Source organism: Hyla sarda, chromosome 2 (assembly GCF_029499605.1).
Source record: "Hyla sarda isolate aHylSar1 chromosome 2, aHylSar1.hap1, whole genome shotgun sequence".
Lineage (NCBI taxonomy): Eukaryota > Metazoa > Chordata > Amphibia > Anura > Hylidae > Hyla > Hyla sarda.
In genome coordinates, this window is record NC_079190.1 from 350,468,576 (window position 1) to 350,494,204 (window position 25,629).

General features: G+C 40.1%; 1 protein-coding gene across 3 annotated transcripts in view; it reads right to left on the reverse strand.

Annotated features, from left to right (window-relative positions):
- Positions 1-404: 404 nt before the first annotated feature.
- The window catches only part of KCND3 (potassium voltage-gated channel subfamily D member 3), a 453,762-nt gene continuing 428,537 nt past the window's right edge, over positions 405-25,629 (reverse strand). For 2 of the 3 annotated variants that reach the window (XM_056558279.1, XM_056558280.1), the window contains 3 exons: positions 16,239-16,295; positions 13,608-13,852; positions 405-4,357 (listed from right to left, as the gene is read on the reverse strand). In XM_056558279.1, the coding sequence (XP_056414254.1) occupies positions 4,162-4,357; positions 13,608-13,852; positions 16,239-16,295 (498 nt within the window). In that variant the 3' untranslated portion in view covers positions 405-4,161. The remainder of the gene's footprint in view (positions 4,358-13,607; positions 13,853-16,238; positions 16,296-25,629) is intronic. The other variant, XM_056558281.1, reaches the window with a different exon arrangement.

Consider the following 25,629-nt stretch of genomic DNA (forward strand, 5'->3'; position numbering starts at 1 on the left):
TATAAAGGGGCATTATGCTCTCTAATATACTAACAAAAATGTACTTGAAGTATAAATTTAGGCTATATATCTTCTATAAAGTAATGTTCCATGTCGGAGTCACTTTATAAACTACAACTCATTACTATTAGGGCCTTCTCAGGACTCTTCATTTATTGGTGGGAGCGGTCTGATAGTCTTCCTTAGCTAATGCCAATACAGCTGTAGAGCCAAACTACTGTTCACAGAGGCCCATTGTCTGTCAGTGGACTGTTGTCTTTCATTGAACAGACTAGTGATATTTCTATTAGCCCTATGTCTTATCAGAATTCCCCACATCTAAAAGGGTCCTGATACTAGTGTATAGGGAGTTGATATATATTATATAAAAAAATTGGTTTTATATATATATATATATATATATATATATATATATATATATATAAATAAATCAATATATATCTTCAATCAAAAGCATAACTTAAAACTCTTGGGCCCCAGTGCAAAATCTGTATCAGGGCCTCTAACTAATATGATATTTGTAGCATAGGTCTCCTCATGTGGGCAGGCAAAACTTTGGGCCCCTTCAATCTTCAGTGCAGAGGTGTAAAAGCAACCATTATACCCCCTATGGCTACTCCCCTAACTCTAATTCTGATTGTTATATTGTATAAGAAATAAATCAACATTTATTAAAGAGGTTGCCCTGCTTCTTATTTTTCTTTTTTTATATTTTGCTGGGAGTGCAATAAAAAAATAATAAAAAAGATATACTTACCTGCCCTGGTTCCCTGCAGCTCCTGGAATGACATAATCTGGTCCCTGTTTGTCACTGATCTTCCTATTTTAGAGACGGACTCATCTCAGCAGGAACTGCCTGCCTATTCTGTCACTAACTGAGGTGGGACACTGCTGCAGCAAGTGATTGCATAATACCTGCTAAGATGTGGAGCAGAAAACTGTGATGATGAGTGGGGACCAGATGATGACACGCTTGGAGCTGTAGGGAACAGTGCAGGTAAGTATTTTTCTTTTTTTTTATAATCCCCCCCGAGCAAAATATTAAAGGCCACAGACAACACTTTCAAAGAGGGCCGATCAAAAGAGAGACTTTATTAGATCTCATTATAGCACTAGTAAATTCAATGGCACCTCATCCCATATATGGGCCAATTGCTTTCCTGTAAAACAGGTGCTGAAAATGTCAATGATCCTTCTCAAACTATTAGCAGAGGGAGTACTAAAGCCTCGTTCACACTGCCGTTGGGCTCTGTTAGGTTGAGCTCCACTGGAAGTTCAGTCAAGTTTAGCAGAAAAAAAAATGGTGCAAGCACTAAATTCCTGTAAAATTACTAGATCACTGACTGGTCCCATCCAAGTGAACGGGGCCATCAGGACCCAACATTAGCCGTTTGCATCTGACACATTCCAGGGTTCATTCGGCTGGAAAAAAAAAGAGCTGATCGGACCCTTAACAGGTCGAATGCAAACGGCAACCTAGCCTAACTCTTCTACAAAAAAGCAATTGGATGCAGACTTATTTTTTAGGTAATGCTTAAGAGGAAAAAGTATGCAAACTTCCTCTCCTTCAGAAGGAAGAAAACTGTCTCATACTAGAAAAATCGATCATATCTAAGAAGGTTGTGCTGTTTAGCATAAACCATGAACCTTCTGTCATATATTCTATAAGTGCTATTGGGAACCATATAGATGAGAGGCCCCCAACGTGGTCCTGCAGGCCCAAGAACAGTCTAGGATTTGAATTTTTCTATTTCAATTGAGTAACTGAAAAAAACCTGGATTGTTGGTGGCCCTTGAGGACTGGGTTGGTGACAACAGAAATAGGCAACCAAATATAAAGATGCCTTTGTAGCAAACCTATGCAACCACTATAGATACACACCACTATGTATCTAAAGAAAGAAATGTATAGCCTGTGTGGATATTAAATCGGGATAAATAGGAATACCGCTTCAACTACATTGCAATATTTTCTACTTTAAGATTGTTCTTACTTATTCTGTGGAATTTTGGGGCTTTTCGTGTTTTCTCCTTTATCGGCTATGGGCTTAGGCCAATTATTACACAACATTACTACTGATGTATGAGCCCAGAAGATAGAAGAACATACAAGAAAGTCACATATACACAGAGAGTAGGCAGCAAGGGCTTTAACATGTTATATGTTAGAAAGTAACATAAATGTAAAAACAATGTAGTCAAATCTATGCACTTGTAAGGGAAACACTGCACCTGTCTCTCTATCCAACAAGCCTCCTAGAAAAAGATGGCTGTCCATATATTTCACCGTAATTTCAGGAATACAGAAGATCTCATGTCTTCTGTCTGGGTCTTCTACGTGAATAATTTGTTCCTGTAAACATGATGCACTGAAAACAGAGCTAATGCTACCGCTCAACACCTACATCCCATCAACCATCATGACACACATATATACTAGTCTATGACTGACTTCTCTATAGTCAAACCTACTGACCTGAGTTGTATATCAACATAAATCTGGTGATGCTGCAATGCTACTAAATACAGCCAGAGTGCAGTTTGTTATACAGTACATGCCGGAAATGATGGTGTGTATATCATGTGGCGTACATGGTGATGGGTCTGCGCTGATGGATATTTTCTAACCCTTTCTCTGCCCTGTAAATGAAAATGGCACCGTGATCCTTCCATCAGAACTATGCAGGAGTGCTAGCCATTGAGTTGGAGGGCAACATGACTGACTTGGAAGGTGCTCCTTACCTTCTCGCGGCGCATCTAGCGAGACATCCCAGCTTCCTATGTCTTATCAAAGCTAGAAACCCTGTCTATATGTGAAGGTCTGATTTTATATGAACAAAATAAAAATGACGCCGTTATCAGCAGGGGAACATAGTATGGATGGAAGAATACACTAGTGTACCTGGCCCTAAGCTTTACTAAGATATATATATATATAGATATGCATATAAAAATAGTCTCCTATAACAGCACACTGCGGCACGATCAGTCTGTTATCTGAGTAACACCTGAGGTGCGGAGCCACAATAAATTTATGCAAAAACACCAAGGAATGGTTACAGTATTTACACTGAGCTCTAAAAATCCAGGTTACTCCATATTAAGAAAACTTGACAACACGTCTACTCCAGGGTGCCTGAATTCATTGTGACCGGATATCAGGGAGAGTTCCCGTATCATGTACTTCTCTAACTTTTTTCTTTATTTTACTTTTTTTTTTTTTCTTACAGAACTTGCAGCTTCTTCTGCTTCTGAATGGAAAGAAACTATGAAGCAGGAAATAAATGGTGGCGCGTAAACTAAATGCTATCAAAGAGATTTTCATATACTTTTCTTTTTTTTTTTACTTTTTTTTTTCTTTATGGTTCACTAATTTTTTTTGTTTTTGTTGTTTTTTTGTGTTTTTTTTTGTTTTTTTTTATCTTCACAGACATAATACCTGACAACATCACAGCCTGCACTGCTTGGACTTAGAAGGCTAATACAAAAATGATCTAAGAATTAAGAACATCAGCAAGGGAAGATGAGTGTGAGTATGTGCTCGCATCTACAATGTGCCCGTCCTGAAATGTGCTAGGAGCTATTCTGTTCTCTGAACAGTTCAATGTCCACTCTCACAGAAAATGCAGGAAAATAGAATTTTCTTTGACCGGTTCCCCCCAAAACCCACCCTAGCCCCTAAGTCCGACCTTTTATCAGTAACACACAACTTTGTGTCATTTTGGTTGCTTGCAGATTCTCTTGCAAGAAGAAAATTGCATTGGTTTGTCCCCGTTCCCTTTTGATGACCATCAAAAGCTACTCCTTGTCAATCCCTTTTTTATTTATTTTTGTAAGTTGAGTCATTTCTTCATGAATAAATATTATCCACTGAAAACCTTAAAAAAAGGTGTTTAGACACAGTGTTGCCAGTTTGCTTTTCGTGTTAACTCCTTTACTTGCCATGAAACTTCCTAGCAGCCAACATCCAAAATATACATAACCCTATAGGCATGAGTATAGGTGTATATGTATATAACCAGTGCTCCTTCGTGAATTTTCCATGGTGGTAAATGGCAAGTTTAGCAGAAGCTTGTCACTTCTTCACTGCTAATTCCACTATTTTGCAGCAAAAAAGGACACGACACGGCAGCCTCGATTTACTACGCTAGTTACAGTGTCTTACAACGCAGAAACTTTTACAACGTTGCTTGTATTGTGAATGTTTGTGGTGCGTCCAGGCGGGCTTGCAGGTCGGTTCTCTCCGTCTGGTGTCAAAGCTGGGGGGGTCGGGATGCTTATGATCGCTGTTGTGATCTGTGCAGATTTGCAGTTTGATCTTAAGCCGTCGTCTGCCTTCAAGTTCAGGCTGGATCGACTGGAAGACAGAAAATATTTCAGCTGAAAGTGTTAATATTATCTAAACTCCCTTGTGATGCATTGTACCATTACATGTCTGAGTAAGGCATTCGCAGCACTTGAAAGGCTTCTCCTACAGAGCCATGATCATTACATGTCAAGAATGCTGACAGGGCTGTCATGACTATGAGAGTCATGGTGACGGTAGAACATGCATTCAGTGAATCACAGCTCCTTGTTTACGCACTTGATTTCTTTTTAAAGCAAACTAGATCTATTCAATGTGCCACACAGGCAAAATATACAATATATTGTTTCTGCTTTTAGCTTGAGGAGAGGAATGTAACAACGCCTACTGTTTCCCTGATAAAAATAGCTACCATCAAGGCAAGTGTCCAGAAGGTGGGCTCTTCTGGTTATGTGCATGGAAGTCTGTATTGTGTTTCTCCGACTCCTCCTCTCAGCTATGATTGACAGTTCTAGCATCCAATGGGAAGACCACCAGAGCTTTCAACCAAAGTTTAACAAAGCAAAAAGACAGCAGGGAGTTCCATGCTTCATGTGAAGAGTCCGCCTTATGAATGCTTGCTGTAGTTCATCCAGGACATCATCCAACAGCTATGGCTACGCTTCCCTTCCTGACCTCTACATAGGGTTGCCAGCAAGTTTGATGCATACAGTCATGGCCGTAAATATTGGCACCCCTGAAATTTTTCTAGAAAATGAAGTATTTCTCACAGGAAAGGATTGCAGTAACACATGTCTTGCTATACACATGTTTATTCCCTTTGTGTGTCTTGGAACTAAACCAAAAAAGGGAGGGAAAAAAAGCAAATTGGACATAATGTCCCACCAAACTCCAAAAACTGGCTGGACAAAATTATTGGCACCCTTTCAAAATTGTGGAAAAATAAGATTGTTTCAAGCATGTGATGCTCCTTTATACTCACCTGGGGCAAGTAACAGGTGTGGGCAATATAAAAATCACTCCTGAAAGCAGATAAAAAGGAGAGAAGTTCACTTAGTCTTTGCATTGTGTGTTTTTGTGCGCCACACTAAGCACGGACAACAGAAAGAGGAGAAGAAAACTTGAGAACCAAAATTGTGGAAAAATATCAACAATCTCAAGGTTACAAGTCCATCTCCAGAGATCTAGATTTGCCTTTGTTCACAGTGTGCAACATTATCAAGAAGTTTGCAACCCATGGCACTGTAGCTAATCTCCCTGGGCGTGGACAGAAGAGAAAAATTGATGAAAGGTGTCAAAGCAGGATAGTCCGGATGGTGGATAAGCAGCCCCAAACAAGTTCCAAAGATATTCAAGTTGTCCTGCAGGCTCAGTGAGCATCAGCGTCAGCGCAAACTATCCATCAACATTTAAAGGAAATTAACTGCTATGGCAGGAGACCCAGGAGGATAAAAAAAAGAGATGTAAAAAACAAGACTAGATTTTGCCAAAATGAACTTGAGTAAGTCAAAATCCTTCTGGGAAAACGTCTTGTGGACAGATGAAACCAAGATAGAGCTTTTTGGTAAAGCACATCATTCTACTGTTTACCAAAAATGGAATGAGGCCTACACAGAAAAGAACACAGTACCTACAGTGAAATATGGTGGAGGTTAAATGATGTTTTGGGGTCTTTTTGCTGCCTCTGGCACTGGGTGCTTCTGGCATCTGAGGATTACCAATGGATTTTGGGTCGCACTGTACAGCCCAGTGTCAGAAAGCGGGGTTTGCATCCGAGATATTGGGTCTCCCAGCAGGACAATGACCCCAAACATACGTCAAAAAGCACTCAGAAATGGATGGCAACAAAGCGCTGGAGAGTTCTGAAGTGGCCAACAATGAGTCCAGATCTAAATCCCATTGAACACCTGTGGAGAGATCTTAAAATTGTTGTTGGGAAAAGGTGCCCTTCCAATAAGAGAACTGGAGCAGTTTGCAAAGGAAGAGTGGTCCAACATTCCGACTGAGAGGTGTAAGAAGCTTATTGATGGTTATAGGAAGCGACTGATTTCAGTTATTTTTTCCAAAGGGTGTGCAACCAAATATTAAGTTAAGGGTGCCAATAATTTTGTCCAGCCCATTTTTGGAGTTTGGTGTGACATTATGTCCCATTTGCTTTTTTTTCCTCCCTTTTTTGGTTTAGTTCCAATACACACAAAGGGAATAAACGTGTGTACAGTAAAACACGTGTTACTGCAATCCTTTTCTGTGAGAAATACTTAATAAAGATGCCCATAAAATTTAGACAACAGTTAACAGAACCTGATAACTTCAGTAAGTTCAGCCGACAGTCTAAAGTGTATGGTGGTTTACCCCACAGATAGGGTTGCCCCCTTTCTTGCAAAAAAAGAAAAAAAAATACCGGCCATGCTAATTTGCATAATTAATTATATATGAGTGACAACACAGAATACACATATGCAGGGGAAATTTTGTCCTATTCTGACCACCCCTATAACTTTTTTTATTTCCCCTTATATGGGCCTGTATGAAGTCTCATTTTTTGCGCCCCAATCTGTAGTTTTTAACCGTACCATTATTGTTTGGATGTGAATTTTTGATCGCTTTTTTTTTTTATTTAAATTTGGGAGTTGAGGTTAGTTACTAACTACAACTCCCAGAATACCCTGATACAGCCTGTGGCTCAGCAGCTGCTCCATACGAAAACTGCAACTCCCAGCATGTTGAATTATATATTAGTATATAGTATAGGTCTATGTTTCCCAACCAGGGGTGCCTCCAGCTGTTGCAAAACTACAACTCCCGGCATGCCCGGACAGCCGTTGGCTGTCCGGGCATGATGGGAGTTGTAGTTTTGCAACAGCTGGAGGCGCTCTGGTTGGGAAACACCGGTATAGTATGTGGAGTTGGAGGATTGGTTGGATAAATACTGGCCATTGCATGGCCGGTATTTTTTATATAAAAATACCGGCAGGTGGTCAAAATACCATCTGTGCCAGTAAAATATCGGCCAGGTAGAAACCCTACCCACAGATAATGTATGGAGCAGTGCTTGACAAACCAGCAAAGAGATGTAAGCGCTTGCAGGAGCACTACGGCCCCTTTAATTCACCAATGGTCTGTAGTAACATTATGTTCACACATAATGTTTTGAGGCACTTAAACCCCCTTGAGGTAGAAGTCAGTTTTTTACATCCGTGTACAGAAGCTGTAGTGCAGTGCATGTAGCCTGTAAAGTTTTTTTAATATAGAGACAAATAACCTCTGCGGATTGCTGCACAGACTCCATTGAACTCCATGTACGTGGAGATATTTTCCTCCAAAATCAATGGGTCTAAAGGTGCGTTCACACAGAGTAAATGGAGAGTAATTCACGCTGAAAAATTTACAGGCGAAAATTTGCGCGGAATTGTGCGCGGACATGGGGGAGAAAGAAGTGAAGGGTTTTTCAGCCATTTCCGTGCAAATTGCACGCAAATTCTGTGCAAATTGCGCGCAAATTGCCCGTGAATTCCGTGCGAAAACAATGTCGGGCGGAATTTTTTTTTACCATTAACTTCAATTGATTTCTGCTAGCGGATTCCGCTTGAAGAATGAACATGTTCTTTCTTCAAGCGGAACAGAATTTAGTGTCGGAATTCTGCTAGCAGAATTTCCGCAGTGTGAACAGGCCAGCAGAAATAACATTAAAGTCAATGGGCAGAGGAGATGTGCATTAATTTGGAGAGGAAAATTCAAGAGGAATTACTCGAGTAAATTCCTCTTGAATTACTCCGTGTGAACGCACCCTAAGGCAGACTACCTCTGTACATACATTGGCCTAGATTTTCTAAACTTCTTTATTTTTTAAACAGTAGATTTGTCGAAAAATCCAGATGTACCCGTGTTTCAGGCTCAAAAGTGACAGACCCTCTTAGTAGCCACTCTCTGTCCCATTTGATTGATGGAGGTCCTAAATGAGGAACTCCCTTCTATTGACTCCTAATGCTCTTGGGTATTAAGCCAGACATCCCCTTTAGTAATGATATATGATAACAGTTACATTTCCTCAGCTCTCTTCTAATAGAACTGCCAGCACTTTTTCTTAGTTTCTCCGCCACTTCCTCCATCCCCATCAGAGCAGATGATTCATTCATGTGGCCACACGTTGCTGTTATATGGCTGCTTCTTGGCAATATCTTCATCACGAAAATGACGTTTCCGTCTAATTAATTTTTGTCTTAGGCCAGGTGGTTGTCTGAATGCCAAAACTGGGGGTTGGTGCAAGAGTTCTACCAGATCTTCCTTAACAATAACAGGTTGCATCTCTTTATAGGTTATTTTTATCATCTAGTGATGGTGGAGCTTATACCAACCATATATTGTATCTATTTAATCAGCCTCCAAACAAAAGCTTAGAAAAGTGTTTATTGACTAAGAGAAGGGAATGCAAACTTCCTGGAGCTCTATAAGCAAATCAGTTATGATTAAAGAGAAGCATTATTATAAAAGCAACAGAAATGAAAATGTCACTAAAAACACAGTAAAAACCTGACGCGTTTCACATTTATGTGTAAGTCTTAGTCATGGCAAAGATACAGTACACATTGCAGGTTCATGTACCTTATGGGAAATTAGACAAATGAATGTCCTCATATGTGCATGCCCCCGGAACCGGCGGAGGGCCCATACATCCCACCTGGCCGGAGGAGTCGACAAGGAGAACACCCATGCACATAGGCAGAATACCTGACTAATACCCCGGGCAGAGTGAACGCCCATAATGATGGAGGGACATCTCCTGACTGGTGAAGGAGGTATGACATAATCATAAATACTGAACAATATAAATTAAAATGCACATAAACATTTAAAGATTGACAGGGTTAAATTATCATAATGATTTGATGTATTTCTATTAAACCCGACCCTGTTGTCCAGTCTCATATTTACAGCCCATATATATTATGTGATACCTTCTGTTATTCATATTATGCACATAGTGCGGGTTAATATTGTGTCTTATCTTTATATGTTTATATTATTTGCATTTTATTGTATATTGTCCTATATTTCTTGTTATGTCATATCTCCTTTGCCGGACAGGTGATGTCGCTCTATCATTATGGGCATTGACTCTTCCAGGGATAGGACTCAGGTAATCTGCTTATGTGTATGGGTGTTCTCCTTGTTGACTCCTCTGCTCAGGGTTTTCTGCCTAGTGAGATTTATGGGCACTCTACCTGTTCCTGGGGTGTACACACATGAGAACATATGTTTGTTAGATTCCCTATTTCACATAAGGTATATACACTTGCAATGTGTACTGTAACTTAGTCATGACTAAGAGCCACCTATTGCTCGAAACACCTTGGCGTGTCACTGTGTTTATAGTGACATATCATTGTTCATCCACTTTTAAGAAGATCTAATAATTTTTTGCCTTCTAAGCATATTTTCGGGAAGCAGGAAGAAATACTTTTTGTTTAAAGGGGAACTCCGGTGGAAATTATTTTTTTGACAAATAAACTGGTGCCAGAAAGTTAAACAGATTTGTAAATTCGGGTAGAAAACAGACATGGTGCACATCTACAATCTTGTATAATGATCTGATTGCTTCTCAGCATAATATCAAAAACTAACAGGTTGTTAGTATACATTTTTGATCAAAAAGTACAAGCCCACTCGCCACGTCAAGGCCACCTATTTAGAGTGGGTCCCTAACTTCCCTAGCATAAAATGGCATAGCACTGGGCGGCGACCACCACCGCCGCGACACCTGTGCCCACGGGGGGGAACGACCCACTGGCAGAGCGGCCCCAATGCCACTCAAACCAGTCTATAGGTCGCACCTCCCCGCAGACACGGCGCACGGCAGCAACGGACACCGCACAGCACCACACCAGTGTGAACAAGGTGCAATAGCTCACTTACCATGCTCTCCCAGTCAGACTGAGTGGCTGCTAGGAAAGAAATGGCCCTTGTGTAGCTAACTACTACTTATATAGGGTTGAGCTGAGGGGGTGGGGAAGAGTGCAGACACATGTTCAAACAAAAAAAAAAGGAGGGGATAGAAAACACAATGTGAATTCGGGTAGAAAACACACATGATGCACATCTACAATCTTGTATAATGATCTGATTGCTTCTCAGCATAATGACTGTAGATGTGCACCATGTCTGTTTTCTACTTGAGTACACAATGGCCCTCATTTACTTAGAAAATCGGGTTGTAAGTCTATGTTGCTTTCTTACCCGACTGCTTTTTTCCCCTGGTATTTATTATTATGTCGCATCCTGTTTGTCGCACGTGGGTTTTGTTGGTTTTGGTTTCCAACTCCTCTGAGTTGTCGGGAAAAAATCCACAACAATTCAACAAATTCGGGTTGGAAACCTTTATAAATACGTGGGAAAGCTCAGAAATGTCGGGTTATGCCCCTTTTTCGGGTTTGGGAGAATCCACATCGGGTCCGTCGGGAAAAAATTTTGCATACTGTCGCAGACTGGTGCACGATGATGCGCCAAAAAAACCCGACAAAACAAGTCGGGTTTAGAATAGTAAATGAGGGCCATTGTGTTTTCTGTCCCCTCTTTTTTTTTTTTTTGCTTGAACATGTTGTCTGCACTCTTCCCCACCCCCTCAGCCCAACCCTATATAAGTAGTAGTTAGCTACACAAGGGCCATTTCTTTCCTAGCAGCCTCCCAGTCTGACTGGGAGAGCTTGGTAAGTGTGCTATAACATCCTGTTCACACTGGTGTGGTGCTGTGCGGCGTCCGTTGCTGCCGTGGCGCCGTGTCTGCGGGGAGGTGCAACCCATGGACTGGTTTGAGTGGCGCTGGGGCCGCTCTGCCAGTGGGTCGTTCCCCCTGTGGGCACTGGTGTCGCGGTGGTGGTGGTCGCTACGCCATTTTATGCTAGGGACGTTAGGGACCCACTCTAAATAGGTGGCCTTGACGTGGCGAGTGGGCTTGTACTTTTTGATCAAAACGTATATACTAACAACCTGTTAGTTTTTGAAATTATGCTGAGAAGCAATTGGATCATTGTGCAAGACTGTAGATGTGCACCATGTCTGTTTTCTACTTGAGTACAGATTTGTAAATTACTTCTATTTAAAAATCTTAACCCTTCTAGTACTTATCAGCTGCTGTATACTACATATATACTACAGAGAAATTTGTGAATTTCTTTTCTGCCTGAAAACAGTGCTCTCTGCTGACACCTCTGTCCGTGTCAGAACTGACCAGAACAGGAGGTTTTCTATGGGGTTTTGCTTCTAACCTGACAGTTCCTGACACGGACAGATATCTGTAGTATACAGCAGCTGATAAGTACTAGAAGGGTTAAGATTTTTAAATAGAAGTAATTTACAAATCTCTTTAACTTTCTGGCACCAGTTGATTTGTCAAAAAAAAAAAATTCCACCGGAGTTCCCCTTTAAGTTGCATCTAGACATGTTTCCAAGATATCGAGGTTTTACTCTATGCACTTTTGTCAGAATAGTTAGATGGGCACCAGAGGCTGCAAAATATTATAAAAATTCACTTTTTTTATATGATCAGGCCCATTTTAGAGATCTGCTTTAGTGATTATAACCTTTTTACCTGACACATACATTTTTTTTGTATTTATGCTTTTTTTACATAATATATCCCTAAGGCCACGTTTACACGGCTGAAAATGTGCGCCATTTGAATGTTCTGGTGAGCGCTAGGTCCGCTCTGAAATGTGCCGTCTCAAAGACAACAATGCATTTCCAAGCAGACTTCACAGAAAGAACAGAAATGTCTATTCTTTCTGCGGACGCTGGAATTGGGAATGCTGAGGAAATTCCCAGTGTCTACTTCCAACAATGATGGAAGCGAAAGACTACACAATCATTAACCCTTGTAAAAGGCTCACCAAATGGACCTCAATCTGCAAGATCAACGCTTATATTGGGCATGGATCTACCCATATTAAAGACCCTAAGACCTTGCAGTTCTGCCTTCCAGTAGAGAGGCACACATGATCGTCAGGGTATATTAATACCATATTAATATTCCTCAGCTCCAGTGTATTCTGTACTGTCACTGTTGACACAGTTCATTGTCATCATAACTACATTTTGTCACTGCAGTCAGCATCCACATCAATGTCCACATTTTATCTACAGCTGTTCAGACCATTAAGGGTACATTCACACATACGCAGATTTGATGCGCAGGATTTGATGCACACGATTTACTGATGCAGATTTCAGTGTAACCTAAATGACTGAGCACAGCTTCTAATCGGCAGCTACAAATCCTCAAATCTGCGCACGATCCTGTATGTGTGAACGCACCCTTAGGATGTATTTTAAATGCTAATCCTACCCTTTACCTACATGTTGTTTCAATGTGTATCGGTGTTACGTATACTCATAGCCCAAGGTAGAATAAGAAGCCTTGTAGAAACCCTTTTGAAAAGGCTGCTGTTGATCTTCTACCTTTGGATAAACTGTTTTTCTATTTTATAAATATTTCTCCCATGTTGTACGGTATTTCCTGTCCATGCTGTTTCATTTTCCTGGCATGATATATCATAAATCTTCTATTTTTACACACCTTCATTACTTCTTAATCCCTCTTTTCTCTTTGAGGCACGGTCCCCTATTGTGTGTAGAATTGCTTCCACTAACAGCTCTATTTACTATCCAAGCGGTAAAATGAGATTTGTTATGATTCCCAATAAACCAGACCCTTGCTTCATCTTCGCAATCATTGTTTCCGTTATATTTCACTGATGGATTCTAAAAGGGGTACTACAGTTTCTAGCCTAAAGGTTATACTTGTATAATGCAAAGATATAACATTTCCTTGAGGTTTTCAAGATCTCTGCTGCCATTACAGGACTATGACAGCTGAGGGTTCCCATTGAATATTTGCAAGTAGAGATCTTGAAAACTGTGCTAAATTTATACCTTTTATACTTTTTATATAACTTTTTATTATAAAAAAGACTAGCTATTGTTTGATAAATCCATAAAGGGGTATTCCCAACTCACAAAGGGTTGGGATAACAAGCTGCCTTGTGGCGGTCCGACTGCTGGGACCTCCAGCAATCACAAGAACAGAGGAAAACCTCCAAATAAATAAGGCACCCAACATGTGCATTAATTCTCTATGGGGCTTCTGAACAGTGCTGAACTATCATCTACATAGGGGCTAACTTTGTGTGATGGGAATATCCATATAACGCCTCTTAAACTATACAGATGTACCATAGGAGTTTTTGCTAGGTACCTAGAGATGTCTACTGTAACTTTCACCTTTTGCTTTCATTCTTGCCATTCATACCTTGTAGTTAGGGTAGGTTGATCCCCACACTGGATGTGAATAGTGCTAAGCTCTTGCATGCTACGTAGCCTTGTAGCCGGAACATTAGAGTTTGGGAAATGTGTGGTCTTCTTGTTCCTTCGAGAACAGCAGGATGAAAGTCCATGGTGACTGGACAATGATGGGCTGCGGCTGGTTGGATAGTTTTGCATGGAGCTCTCACGACAGTTCTGCTCAAACATCTGTTCGTCCATGAACTCGTGGTTCTGTAAAGAAAGCAAATATCAGTACCAGAATGATTATAGGATTTCTATTACCCATACTATTAACTGTACAAAATGTCTGCTATCACTGAGACATACAGCACAATAACAGCATTAACCTTCTAAGCAAGCACAGCTCACTGTAAGGCTCCTGTTGTTAATAAACCAATATCTCTATGAGCAAATTGGAACTAGATCCAGCTTGCTGTATGTTTGCTTTAAAGAGTATCCGTCATCAAACCATATTTTCTAAACTAACTCAGATTATATTCGCTTACTACTCCCTAACACCCCTCCTGTCCTTAAATAAATTTCCGAGCTTTAAAATGCTCTGTATCATACATTTCCCCTTGCTCACATAGTGTGAGCTCCCGGTAGGAGAATGTGGGTGTTCCCCAGCAGGTGTGATGTCACTGAAGCCTGCGAGAGCTGTGCCTCGCCATGCCTCGCATGCACTTTCTGAGTTTGGTCTCCTGCCAGGCTGGGAGGAGACCAAACTGTTTGATTTGTGCAGGGAACAGAACAGAGCCACCTAGTGGCCATTTTTTCAATCACATTAAAAACATATAAAGGTCGAGAATTTTAACAGTAAGTAAATAGCAAAGTGTCTAATAATTACATAAGGAACTATATCTTAAATGTTTAGTTTGGTGACAGGTACTCTTTAAAATTTAAGGGGTCGACTTAGTTCTTTCATCCAGAAACAATGCTGCTATTATTTATGGGCTCTATTTGGTATTAAAGTACAGCCTTATTCCTGTCAATGATTCTCAGCTGCAATACCATGTACATTCTATGAGTGGCGCTGTTGTTGGAAAGAATGCAAGCATCCACTGTCAGCAAAGCAGTTTTAGAAATAGAGTAATTGTAAACTCTCGTGCTGTTGTTGGACAAAAAGTAATTCATAGCCCTTAAGGGTTTGCTTGGATTCAGATTTGAGCCCTCGGGATAACTCTGTATGTTTATGAATAAACATATAAATGCAGTGCACTTCAATTTTATGTCAAGAAGGACCTTAAAGAAGTGCAATAACCTTTGTTTTGCCTTTCTGGTTTAATGTGCTGATATTACTTCTCATTTAAACAGGAATAACATTTTTGCTGCAGTACTTTCTTCCATTATTTCAGCAGAATGCTTTTGTTGCAGATTCTTGCCTACTGTGCAGTTTTACTGTACAGAGAATATATAAAAACACAATCTATCATCCATTGATCTATTTCTATTTCTACTTTTCATGAATGTAAGATACTGACTCTTATTTATCATGTTAAGCAAACTTTTTCCGTGTATTAGACAGTAACAGCATGGATTTAGACTGAAATCATTTTAAAACCAAGAGTGGGCATTTTCCCAGGTTTTCATGTTTGGGCATTGTCATGTATCCCCAGGTTTTACATCTGAGTGTGGTTTATGAGATACACTGAGTCTTCTGAGTGTGCTAGGTGAAATACACCTGATTTCCCAGCAAAGTCTTATCAGACCTGGTACTCTGCTACTGCAGTGGGGCCCTTATGCTGGGGAGTCAATGGAAATGAGGTGTTTAAAAGTGTATACAAATGTAAAGGGCCACCATTAAAACTGTATGGCTGGTATTGCTTGCTTGCTCACCACCACCCACTGAACCCCTCCCCCCCTACTGAGTCCTACTATCTAACACTCTCCCTTCTTATCTAAAAAAGCCTACTAACCTACTGTCTTTATCCAGACCCTTTACATGTCCTTTGCCAGGTTCTTTCTTTTCTTCCCATCTTTCTGCTATCCATGTTGCTTTCAATCCCCTCTACCCTCTTCTCCTTCAGAGCCCTTCCACTTCCCTCCAACAGAACCTCTGATTACCTTCTCTCCCCTCCCCCTTCCCAAGCCCTTGCCAGGTAACTTGCCCCCTGTCTACCTGCCTGTCCATGACACTTTCCGTTCCCAAAATCCTCTCTTTCCCCCTATCCTTGTAACCTACTGTCTTACCTTGCCCCTAACAGAGCCCCTCCCCACATACTGTCTTGTTCCCCCTTTTCCCTTATGCTGTATTATGTTCCTCTACCCTTGTCACAGAGCCCTGCCACCTAATGTCTACCCTTGTCTCCGGCATGTTGCATTTCGTCCCTACCAGCCTACCTACTCCTTTCTTTGCCTCCTTGCCAATTTATCCTAGTGTTCCCACTATCTCCTTTCTCTAGGGTCACTGCAACCCGATGGTGTCCCACAAAGCCTCTCCTAAGAGGGTCCCTAATGGATGCCTTGTCCTTCCCCCAGACTCCATGGCTGTGTGGGACCCATAAATTCCTGATGGTGGCCCTTCAAAAGAATCGTCCCTTTTTTAAATTGACTTTAAAAACCTGCGAACTTGCCCATCCGCAATTAAAAACATGAATTGAAAAAGAAAATGTAATACCTTTAGAGTGGAAGTTCGTACAGATAACAGGGGATCATCCACAAGATAGGACAATCCCTTCAGGACAACATGCCAACAGAAGATAAGAACACAGATTGATTGTTCATTCCAGCATTCCATTTCTCAGCTCCAACATTCCATATTGCACATGCTGGGTTTTAAAGGACAAGAAGCTGCTTCAATGTCACAAGATAGTTGCTTTGTAAAGGTTATTTAGCAAAGAACCTTTCATAAGCCAAAGGTAGATAAACAAAAATAGTGACGTTAAAATATATGGTTATGTATTTGGCTTACATCCTGTTGACAAGACCAATGCCCTGATTTTCGTCTTTGTGCTGGTTAACATAATGACATTATTAGTTTGATTTAATAGTAACTTATCTAGGTTAGAAGATAACTCTTGTGACAATAAAGCTGCACCTTTGTGCTCCAAAACAATATTTTACTATTCCCATATTTTGCATCCACAAACAATAGTTCTAGTTCTGATTGGCTAAATAATTGCCTCACTTCCGGGTAGAGATTTTCTTCCCATACAAAAGAAGGGAGAAACACACAAATACAGTATTTTCCTTATTCTGTACTGACTCTGAGTTACAGCCTATACTGGGGTGGGATATACACACACGGCAGATTTTGTTAACTGTCGCATTGATCTGAATAGAACTTGTAAAAAGCCAGATGAATGGAACTGATTTTCAGTAGCCGAACTATCGGCAGCAAAATTTGCCAAGTGTGAATCCAGCCCTATAAAGGACGGCATTCCCAATTCTGCTGGTTTTGATTGGAATCAAACAATAGGTATGTCATGACACACCCTAACAGTTCAGTTAAGGGTGCTCTTACACAATGCAGTTTTGTTCCACTTTTGAAGCCATAAGCAGGTGTGCATCATAATGAATCAGGTAACAAAAACAGATGCCGCTTCTTTTTCTTTTTTCTAATCCACTACTGGTATGTAATGGATAAAGAAAAAATAATATAAGCAACTGTTCTTGATCCATACCTGGTTTTGGTTTCAAAACTGCACTGTGTAAAAGCACCGTAATGCAGTTTTCTGCACATCAGGTTTCCTTACCCTCCCCATATCGCAAATTAGTAGAACATGTTATGTGTCGAAAAACAAGCAGTGACTTCTGGGAGATTTAATCTATGACTCATTAGTCATAGAATTGGGAACGCAACTCAGCGCTACAACACAAACTGTAACTCAGAATTAGAAACTGATAAGTTAAAGGATAATTTATGCTATATCGAGCTGGTGGGATGAAAAAGTTAAGAACATGTACCCACCTGCCAATGCCATCTTGATGCTGCCGGTCCCCTCTAGCACGCACTTTGTGCTCTCCCAATCACTGGTTGAGTTGGATCACCCTTTAGGCCAGTTATTGGGTAAGTGGCAATTTTCTATTTGTCGAGAAGACATTGGGAAGCACTTGGCAGCATGGAATGGTGCCATCATAACAGCATTAGTTGGGGATTAGCAATGGGTTAGTAAATGTTCTCTTTCATCCCACACTAAGTTCTTTTATATCTAAAATAAATTCTCGGGACAATCCTTTTTAAATGCCTTAGCTGTTCTGAAAATTGACCCTAGTGAAGTGTCCAATAAGTGAAGTGAAGTGTCCAACAAGTGTCTTTATTTGCAACAGAAACTTAGGAACATAGTTGGAAATCTCAGGTCCACTCCCAGTCTATAAAATACAGGTTCAGCAGTCTCCACAAGATTCATGCATCCCTTCCTGAACCTTACAAAACCTATAATGGTTTCAGGTAGTTAGGTAAATGAGATCTTAAATCCAAACGGTAGAAGATACGGTGGTGAAGTTGCTTAAGTGAAAAGAATCCCACCAATTGCCATATTCTTCAAATGACTATGAGCAACTAAAGTTTATACTTTTTTTTTGTTTAATATCAAAATTAACATTAACAGTACAAAAGTAATTATGTGGCCAATTTTGCGATCTGAAGATGCTATTATATTTTGGGTAAGTTTTATTAAGTGGTTTATGTGAAGCTCCTAATAAGCATATCTTGTAATTTCGGCAGTGATGCACTTTCCTGCTAAGCGCTGCCAGTTTTAGCTGTCTAAATAGATATTTTGTTTCTTCCCAGTAGGCAAATCTCAAACCAGCAGTGAGCCAATTTGTAGCAAATACCACATAGCCAATTCAGTAGCATTCTGGCAAGAAAATAGTTTAATGAGAAAGCAAAAACAAAGTAGAAAACAAAATCAATTTTACAGTAGATACACAGGCAAACTCATTCCAGTAGAATCAATTAGAAGTAAACATTAGAAAAAGAACATTTTACAACACGGAGCACTTATACAGCATCGGAAGCCAATGCCATATAACAATTAGTGTTGAGCGCGAACATTTGAAATGCAAATTTTTACCGCGAATATCGGCACTTCGCGATTTTGCAAATATTTTGAATATAGTGATATATATATGTAATGAAGAATATTAGTTTTTTTATGCGAATATATGCAAATATGCACAAATACACTGATCCCTCCCTTCTTTAAGTTGAAAGATATAATCCTGCATGCGCAATATGTGAATTTAATTACGTATTTTCACGTAGAAAAAAAAATAACGAACATAGCGAATATGCGACTTTTGCGAACATTGGACGAATATTCGTCCATGTATTCGTGAAATATCGCAAATTCGAATATGGCCCCTGCCACTCATCACTAATAACAATGTGGATATCACAAATAGGCTGTGGCTGAGTGGCTGTGCTAGTCAAAGTGACTTTTCTCCGTCAAATTCTTTACAGATAATTATGCATATATTATGTAAATGTTGAGAATGGGGACTTAAAGAAGACCTTCAGCAGAAACACAACTTTTTTCCTAACTGCACCCCACCTATCTATCACACTCCGGACTTTCTTTATGCTTCTGATCCGGACCCATTTTTTTCTATGCTAAGTTATTATTCCCATGATGCCTCAGCGCAGCATCACATGAGCAGTAAAAGCAGTGACATCTTTGACTGTAATGTTCATTATAGCTATGTGACAGAAGTGTAAGGAGCTTGTGTAAAACAGTGCATCATAAATAGAGTCCTGGGAGACATCTATGGGAACCTGTCCAAAGGAAAACTTCCAAAGTTGCCCATAGCAACCAATCAGATCGCTTCTTTCATTTTTGAAAAGGCTTCTGAAACATAAAAGAAGCCATCTGATTGGTTGCTATGGGCAACTCAGAAACTTTTCCTCTGGACACGTTTTGATAAATCTCCCCCCCTGGTGCATGTATGGGTGATATATAAATCCTTAAATATTCAAGTCAAAACAATGTCACCAAAGACTGATCCATACTGTTGATATGCAAGCAGTGGGACATTAAAGGGGTACTCCGCTGCTCAGCGTTTAGAGCAAACTGTGAGCCGGCGCCGGGAGCTCGTGATGTCATAGTCCCGCCACTTCAATGCAAGTCTATGGGAGGGGGCATGACGGATGTCATGCCCTCTCCCATAGACTTGCATTGAGGGGGTGGGGTGTGACATCATGAGGGGGCAGGGCTATGACATCACGAGCTCAAGAGGCCGGCTCCAGCGTTCAAAACAGTTTGTTCCAAACGCTGAGCATCGGAGTACCCCTTTAAGTGATCGAAACAACAAAGACAGGTAATAGTCTAATGCCTAGAATTCTGTAATGGAACATAAGGGAAACTTACATCTCAGGTATGGGTGTATAGTAAGAGGCTTGATTGGGGCCAAGTTATCATCACATGGTATTTGCTATGGCTGTTATGAATTCTTCATGCCATATTCTTTCTTTTTCTATTGTATCTTAGTTTATGTTCCCAGATATACCGGGCAATATCCAGAGAAACACATTGGGACATGATTATGGACATTTTATGTTTATCTTGGTGACATGTCTGTTTGCTGGGTACAATTGGTACAGATCGGATCCTGCATTTGACTGATTGAGTACTATCATAGAGAACTATGTCTTGTTGTCATATGACATTTAATATCCTATTTCTCTGATACTATTGGATATTACTCCCTTTTTTCTGTGTACATTGGTTTGGACCTGTTTTTAGTTCTTAAATATATTGTATTTTTTGAGGCATCTCTATTAAAGGGGTACTCCGGTGGAAAACCTTTTTTTTTTTTTTTTTTTTTATCAACTGGTGCCAGAAAGTTAAACATATTTGTAAGTTAAAAGTAATTTACAAATCTGTTTAACTTAATCCTTCCAGTACTTATTAGCTGCTGAATACTACAGAGGAAATTATTTTCTTTTTGGAGCTAAGTGCTCTCTGCTGACATCATGACCACAGTGCTCTCTGCTGACATATCTGTCCATTTTAGGAACTGTCCAGAGCAGCATATGTTTTCTATGGGGATTTTCTCCTATTCTGGACAGTTCTTAAAATGGACAGAGGTGTCAGCAGAGAGCACTGTGCTTGTGATGTCAGCAGAGAGCTCTGTGTTCCAAAAAGAAAAGAATTTCCGCTGTAGTATTCAGCAGCTAAAAAGTACTGGAAGGATTAAGATTTTTTTTATAGAAGTAATTTACAAATCTGTTTAACTTTCTGGCACCAGTTGATTAAAAAAAAAGTTTTCCACCGGAGTACCCCTTTAAAAGTTATTATAACTTATATAAAAATTTGACATCTGGCCTCCCTGTACCTTCTGCTGAAGTTCATTGTTTTAAAGATGTTACAATAAAGTATTAAATATTATATTCTATCCAGACTGGTGAGTGCCACTTTCTATTAAAAGTTATGTTTTAGCTACTGTGGTCCAGTGATATGAAACTTTAGTTTTGGTCAAACTTTCCTTTAAATAAAAAAAAAAGTAAATGTCTGATATGTAATGAAATAAAATATAAACCTTTAGGCACCTTACCAATACTTTGTCAATTCAGTAGAGAAGCTTCAGTGAGTGCCCTGATCTCTGTTTACTAGCGGCCAACATATGTCTCAGCGATCATGTACTGGCATCATGGCTCCCATTGCTGATTGGTCAAGGGTCAGCCGCTAGTAAACAGAGACTGGCACACCCAGCGGAGCTTGGATCACTGTGGAATCGGAGAGGTAAATAATCCTTTTAATGCTAGAAGTGAGCATACTTTTTTTTTTAGAAATATGCAGTTCCTTTAGGTGAATTGTACACCAAGGTTCCGTTAAAGTATTCTTGTTTATACTAACATATGCACCACTATTGGGCTAGGATTCTTTTGGTGATTTTGGCTGAGAGCTCTCTCCATCTATACAGCACATGTGTATGTTTATTTTCATAGTTTGCTGATTTTTGTTTTTGCATGTCCACTTTTTTTAGAACTATAACTTTATCACTATTTGTCCACATAGAATTATGGGGGCTTGTTTTATGTGGGAGCAGTGGGAGCAGTTGTGTTTTTTTTTTGTTGGGGGGGGGGGGTTTGGGGAGGTGTTGGAAGATCAGATTTGTTTTGTTTTACTTATATTATACATTGTATGACCTCTGTATTGCTGATGGGCATGGCATAAATGTTTACAATTAGGTGTATATCCATCAATGGATAATGGAGTGTGCCAACTACTAAACCCTACCTCTCCCCAGTAGCACAACAGGGGACGTGGTACTGCCTAACATGTTCTCTATCTCAAGACCTGAATAGTCAGTCTTCAGAAAATCATTCTACAATAATGCATCCTCCTGCTGAGAGCCCCCAGCTTTTATCTGTGGCAAGATCTGGAAGTAAGTGTCCAGCTTCTCTCTAGCGCCATCACAGTGCCCATTTATATGAAAGGGTTGTTTGTATAATATATAAGTCCTCCAGAGCAAGTTTGTAACCAAACTCTAATCTGGCCAAGTGGGTGTATGAAAATAGATTTATTAAACTGGACAACTCGTTTAAAGGGTACCTCTCATCAAAAGAACTTTTGATATATTATAGATTAATGTATGCAGAATAATTTCACAATTGCATGTTATTAAAAAAATATGCTTCTTTCTATTTAATTTTCCACTTTGAAGAAATGACCACTAGGGGTCTCCCTACCAGTCCTGGCAGCAAACATTTCAGACTCATGCTGGAGTCCTAAACACTACGAGCTGCCAGTCTGCTTTGTTCACAAACATTATTCAACATTCATTAATCTAAAATATATCAAAAGTTTATTTGATGAGAGGTACCCTTTAAGGGGTGTAAAGTGCCTCAGAATACATACCAGTGGCAACTCTCTGTGAGCTAAAATTATGGTGTTGATTGCAGGTATCGATTATGGGATTTTTTTTGTTAAATCTTTTACAGTAATATATATATATATATATATATATATATATATATATATATATATATATATATATTTTTTTTTTTTTTTTTTTTTTTTTTTGAAGAAAAAGTGCTCTTAGCAAAAAAAAAAAGAATCCCTGCACTTTAATCTATACATTTCCACTGTTAAAAGCATCCTTAGCTAACAGATAGTAATGATATATGGCAATTTACCAGCAATATAGTACACTGTGCCATGTAATGGGAATAAGAAAAGAGATGCAGAGAACATCAAGTGGGGAACAATCTGGAGTTAATGAAAGAAAAAAAAAATACGGACATTCTGCAGCCTTGTGTTCACAAGCAAGAGAACTGTTTCTCTATTTCTGTGTATCCTGACATAATCAATGGCCAAGCTCTAAAATCCTTAGATTTGTCCATATATGTTTATTTAAATTAGGGGAATCAAGAGGGTACATGGTACTGCATCCTCTTCACTGTCTACCCAGGCAGAGTGCTGTAAAGACCGATAAGTCATACCATAAAAAAAACACTAAAAAAATGTAGTAAATAACACTGATTATCGCATGACAATGGCTCCTGAGAACAAGGGAACAGTTCTTCAACTGGAAAATCTTAATGATTTTAACAAGGGCCAAATTGTGATGGCTAGACAATTAGATCAGTGGATCTCCAAATGGCAGGTCTCAGTACTCAATGATTAGTACCTACCAAAAGCTTTCCTAGAAGGACAAGAACTTATGGTGTCCATTTTAGGACATTGTCAGTCGTCAGCCGTAACTCCGTCCCGCGTCAGGCGAAACAGCATCCCGCCTCGGACCAATCTTCGTCAGGTGTCAGCCTCAACTCCCTCCTCTGCCATCCGAAACTCCCTCCACCGAAACTCTGTCATCCCTCAGACGAAAAACCCTCCTGCCGTGTAGCAGGGCCAAGTCGGTGTCGGCTCTCTGCTATACAGGTTCTGTTGTACATGCTATTCAGTGTCGGCTCTCCTATACAGACTCTGTAGAACATGTAATGTCTGTAGTACACATGCAAGTTTAACAGTTTTGACTTTGCTATACATGCTGTGCAGCATCGGCTCTGCTATGCGGCAGGAAGTTGAATCTGAGGGAGAATCGTCTGAGGGATGACAGCGTTTTGAACGAGGGAGGTAGTTGTGGCTGACGACTGACAGAGGATTGGTCCGAGGGAGGAGGCAGGACTCTGTTTCGCCTCACGGGGGACGGAGTTACAGCTGACAACTGATGAAGTCCTAAAATAGACACCATAAGAACTGAGGACGAAGATAGTGACGGTGCCAAAGATTTATTGATGCTCAAAGGGAGCTAAGCCTAGCCATCTAACCTCATTTCCCAGAACAACTTCTGTACCAGAACTTGCAAATAAGGTAATGCTGGCCATGATAGAAGGTGTCAGAACAGGCATCACAGCTTGCTGTTTATAGGGCCGTGCATCTGCAGACCAGCCATGGTACCCATGCAGACCACCAAGAGTACCTACAATGGGGTGAGCTGGCAAAATAGTTTTTTCTTTCATCGTGTTATCTGGTGTGTCCAGACCAGCCGTGCTCCAGAGTAGATAGGAACAAGATTCCCAGAGGTAGTGAGCTGGAGTGAACTTTTATTATGTGATGGAGACACAAAGGTCTACATAGGAGCCGTATCCACAAAATGGTATATATATATTTTTTTTTTGGATCAAGATTTTTGTATTAGAGCTAGAAGTTGGTTGCCAAAAATGGACATCTCATTGAATGAAATATTTATATAACTCTACACTTTCCTGGTGCCTTCATATATGGGTGCCCCCACAAGAGCCTGTGTTCTGCAATAATAAAGTTATATGAATATGTAAGCCGTGAGGTTTTCTATGTGTGTATACTCTTTAAGTATTCTGTGCAGCTGTTTGCTTTGCTTACCATTGCTCCCTCTCTGACCATACTGCCTGTGCAAGCGTGACTCTGAGATTATGTTCATTCACAGTGGAACTAACCTGAAAATCTGCACATATCCCCTCATGCAAGTCCTGCCATGGATCTGGTTACTAATTTCTTCCAATGCATTGCAATAGATAAAATCTACACTAAAAATCCACAACATATGGGACATGCATGCCCTGAATCTACTTTAGATATTTTCCTCTTTTTTATTTTCAAACCAATTAAATAATAGATTTTCATGCTATTTATCTTTAATAATCAATACTGTTCCTATATCTGCACTCTGTTGACCATCCCGGACTGTTTATTTGAGAAAATTCTACCTCCCAATTTTACAACCAAAAAGATTATATTTACAACATTTGTTATGTGTGGATGTAGCTGAGATCTGTAAAAGAGTCCTAACCCAACTTCACCATCTACAGGCCCTGGTAATAATGTGTTCTAGTATAGAAGAAACACGGTAACCCGCACTCACAGCTAGGCTTCAGCCAGCCACTCCGCTTCATCTGCTTCAACGGACGTACCCGGTTCCAGAATCGATGAAGGGCGCTGAGAGCGCCCTGCATCGAGCATGGAACCGGGTATGTCCGTTGAAGCAGATGAAGTGGAGTCGGCTGGCTGAAGCCTAGCTGTGAGTGCGGGTTACCGTGTTTCTTCTATACTAGATGATATTAGTCACTTGGATTTTTCTGGTCCCCAGCACCGCCTGTCCCACGTACCTAGGACCTCGGTCTTCCGCAATGATAGAAGTGCTGCTGCCCAGTTAACCTGACTGCTATGTAGCAATAGTGCCACTATATCCTTTGAATATTTTTTACCTGGTAATAATGTAATGGCATGGTCAAGTTGTCATACCTAGCACATGGAGAAAAAGGACTATACTGCACGGTGAAATCTGAGGGTTGAAATGCTTTAAAGATTTGTTTGAGTTCCTATATCCTTATCCCTAGTAACACAATTTGAAATGATCAAGTAAAGCCCGTCGCAATAAACAGCCTCCTGAGCTGCGCTCACCAACACCACTATTTACCCTAACTATGTCCATGCTCCAGGCATAAGTATATTGATTATTCTGCAGTCAAACACATGTATTCTAGTTGTGTTTAACTTTATGGATCTAATAGAATAGTATTTTTTGTGTACTAAGCTTATCTATTGGAGTAAGACTACTTGCAGTCTGAAAAAATTAACACCCCT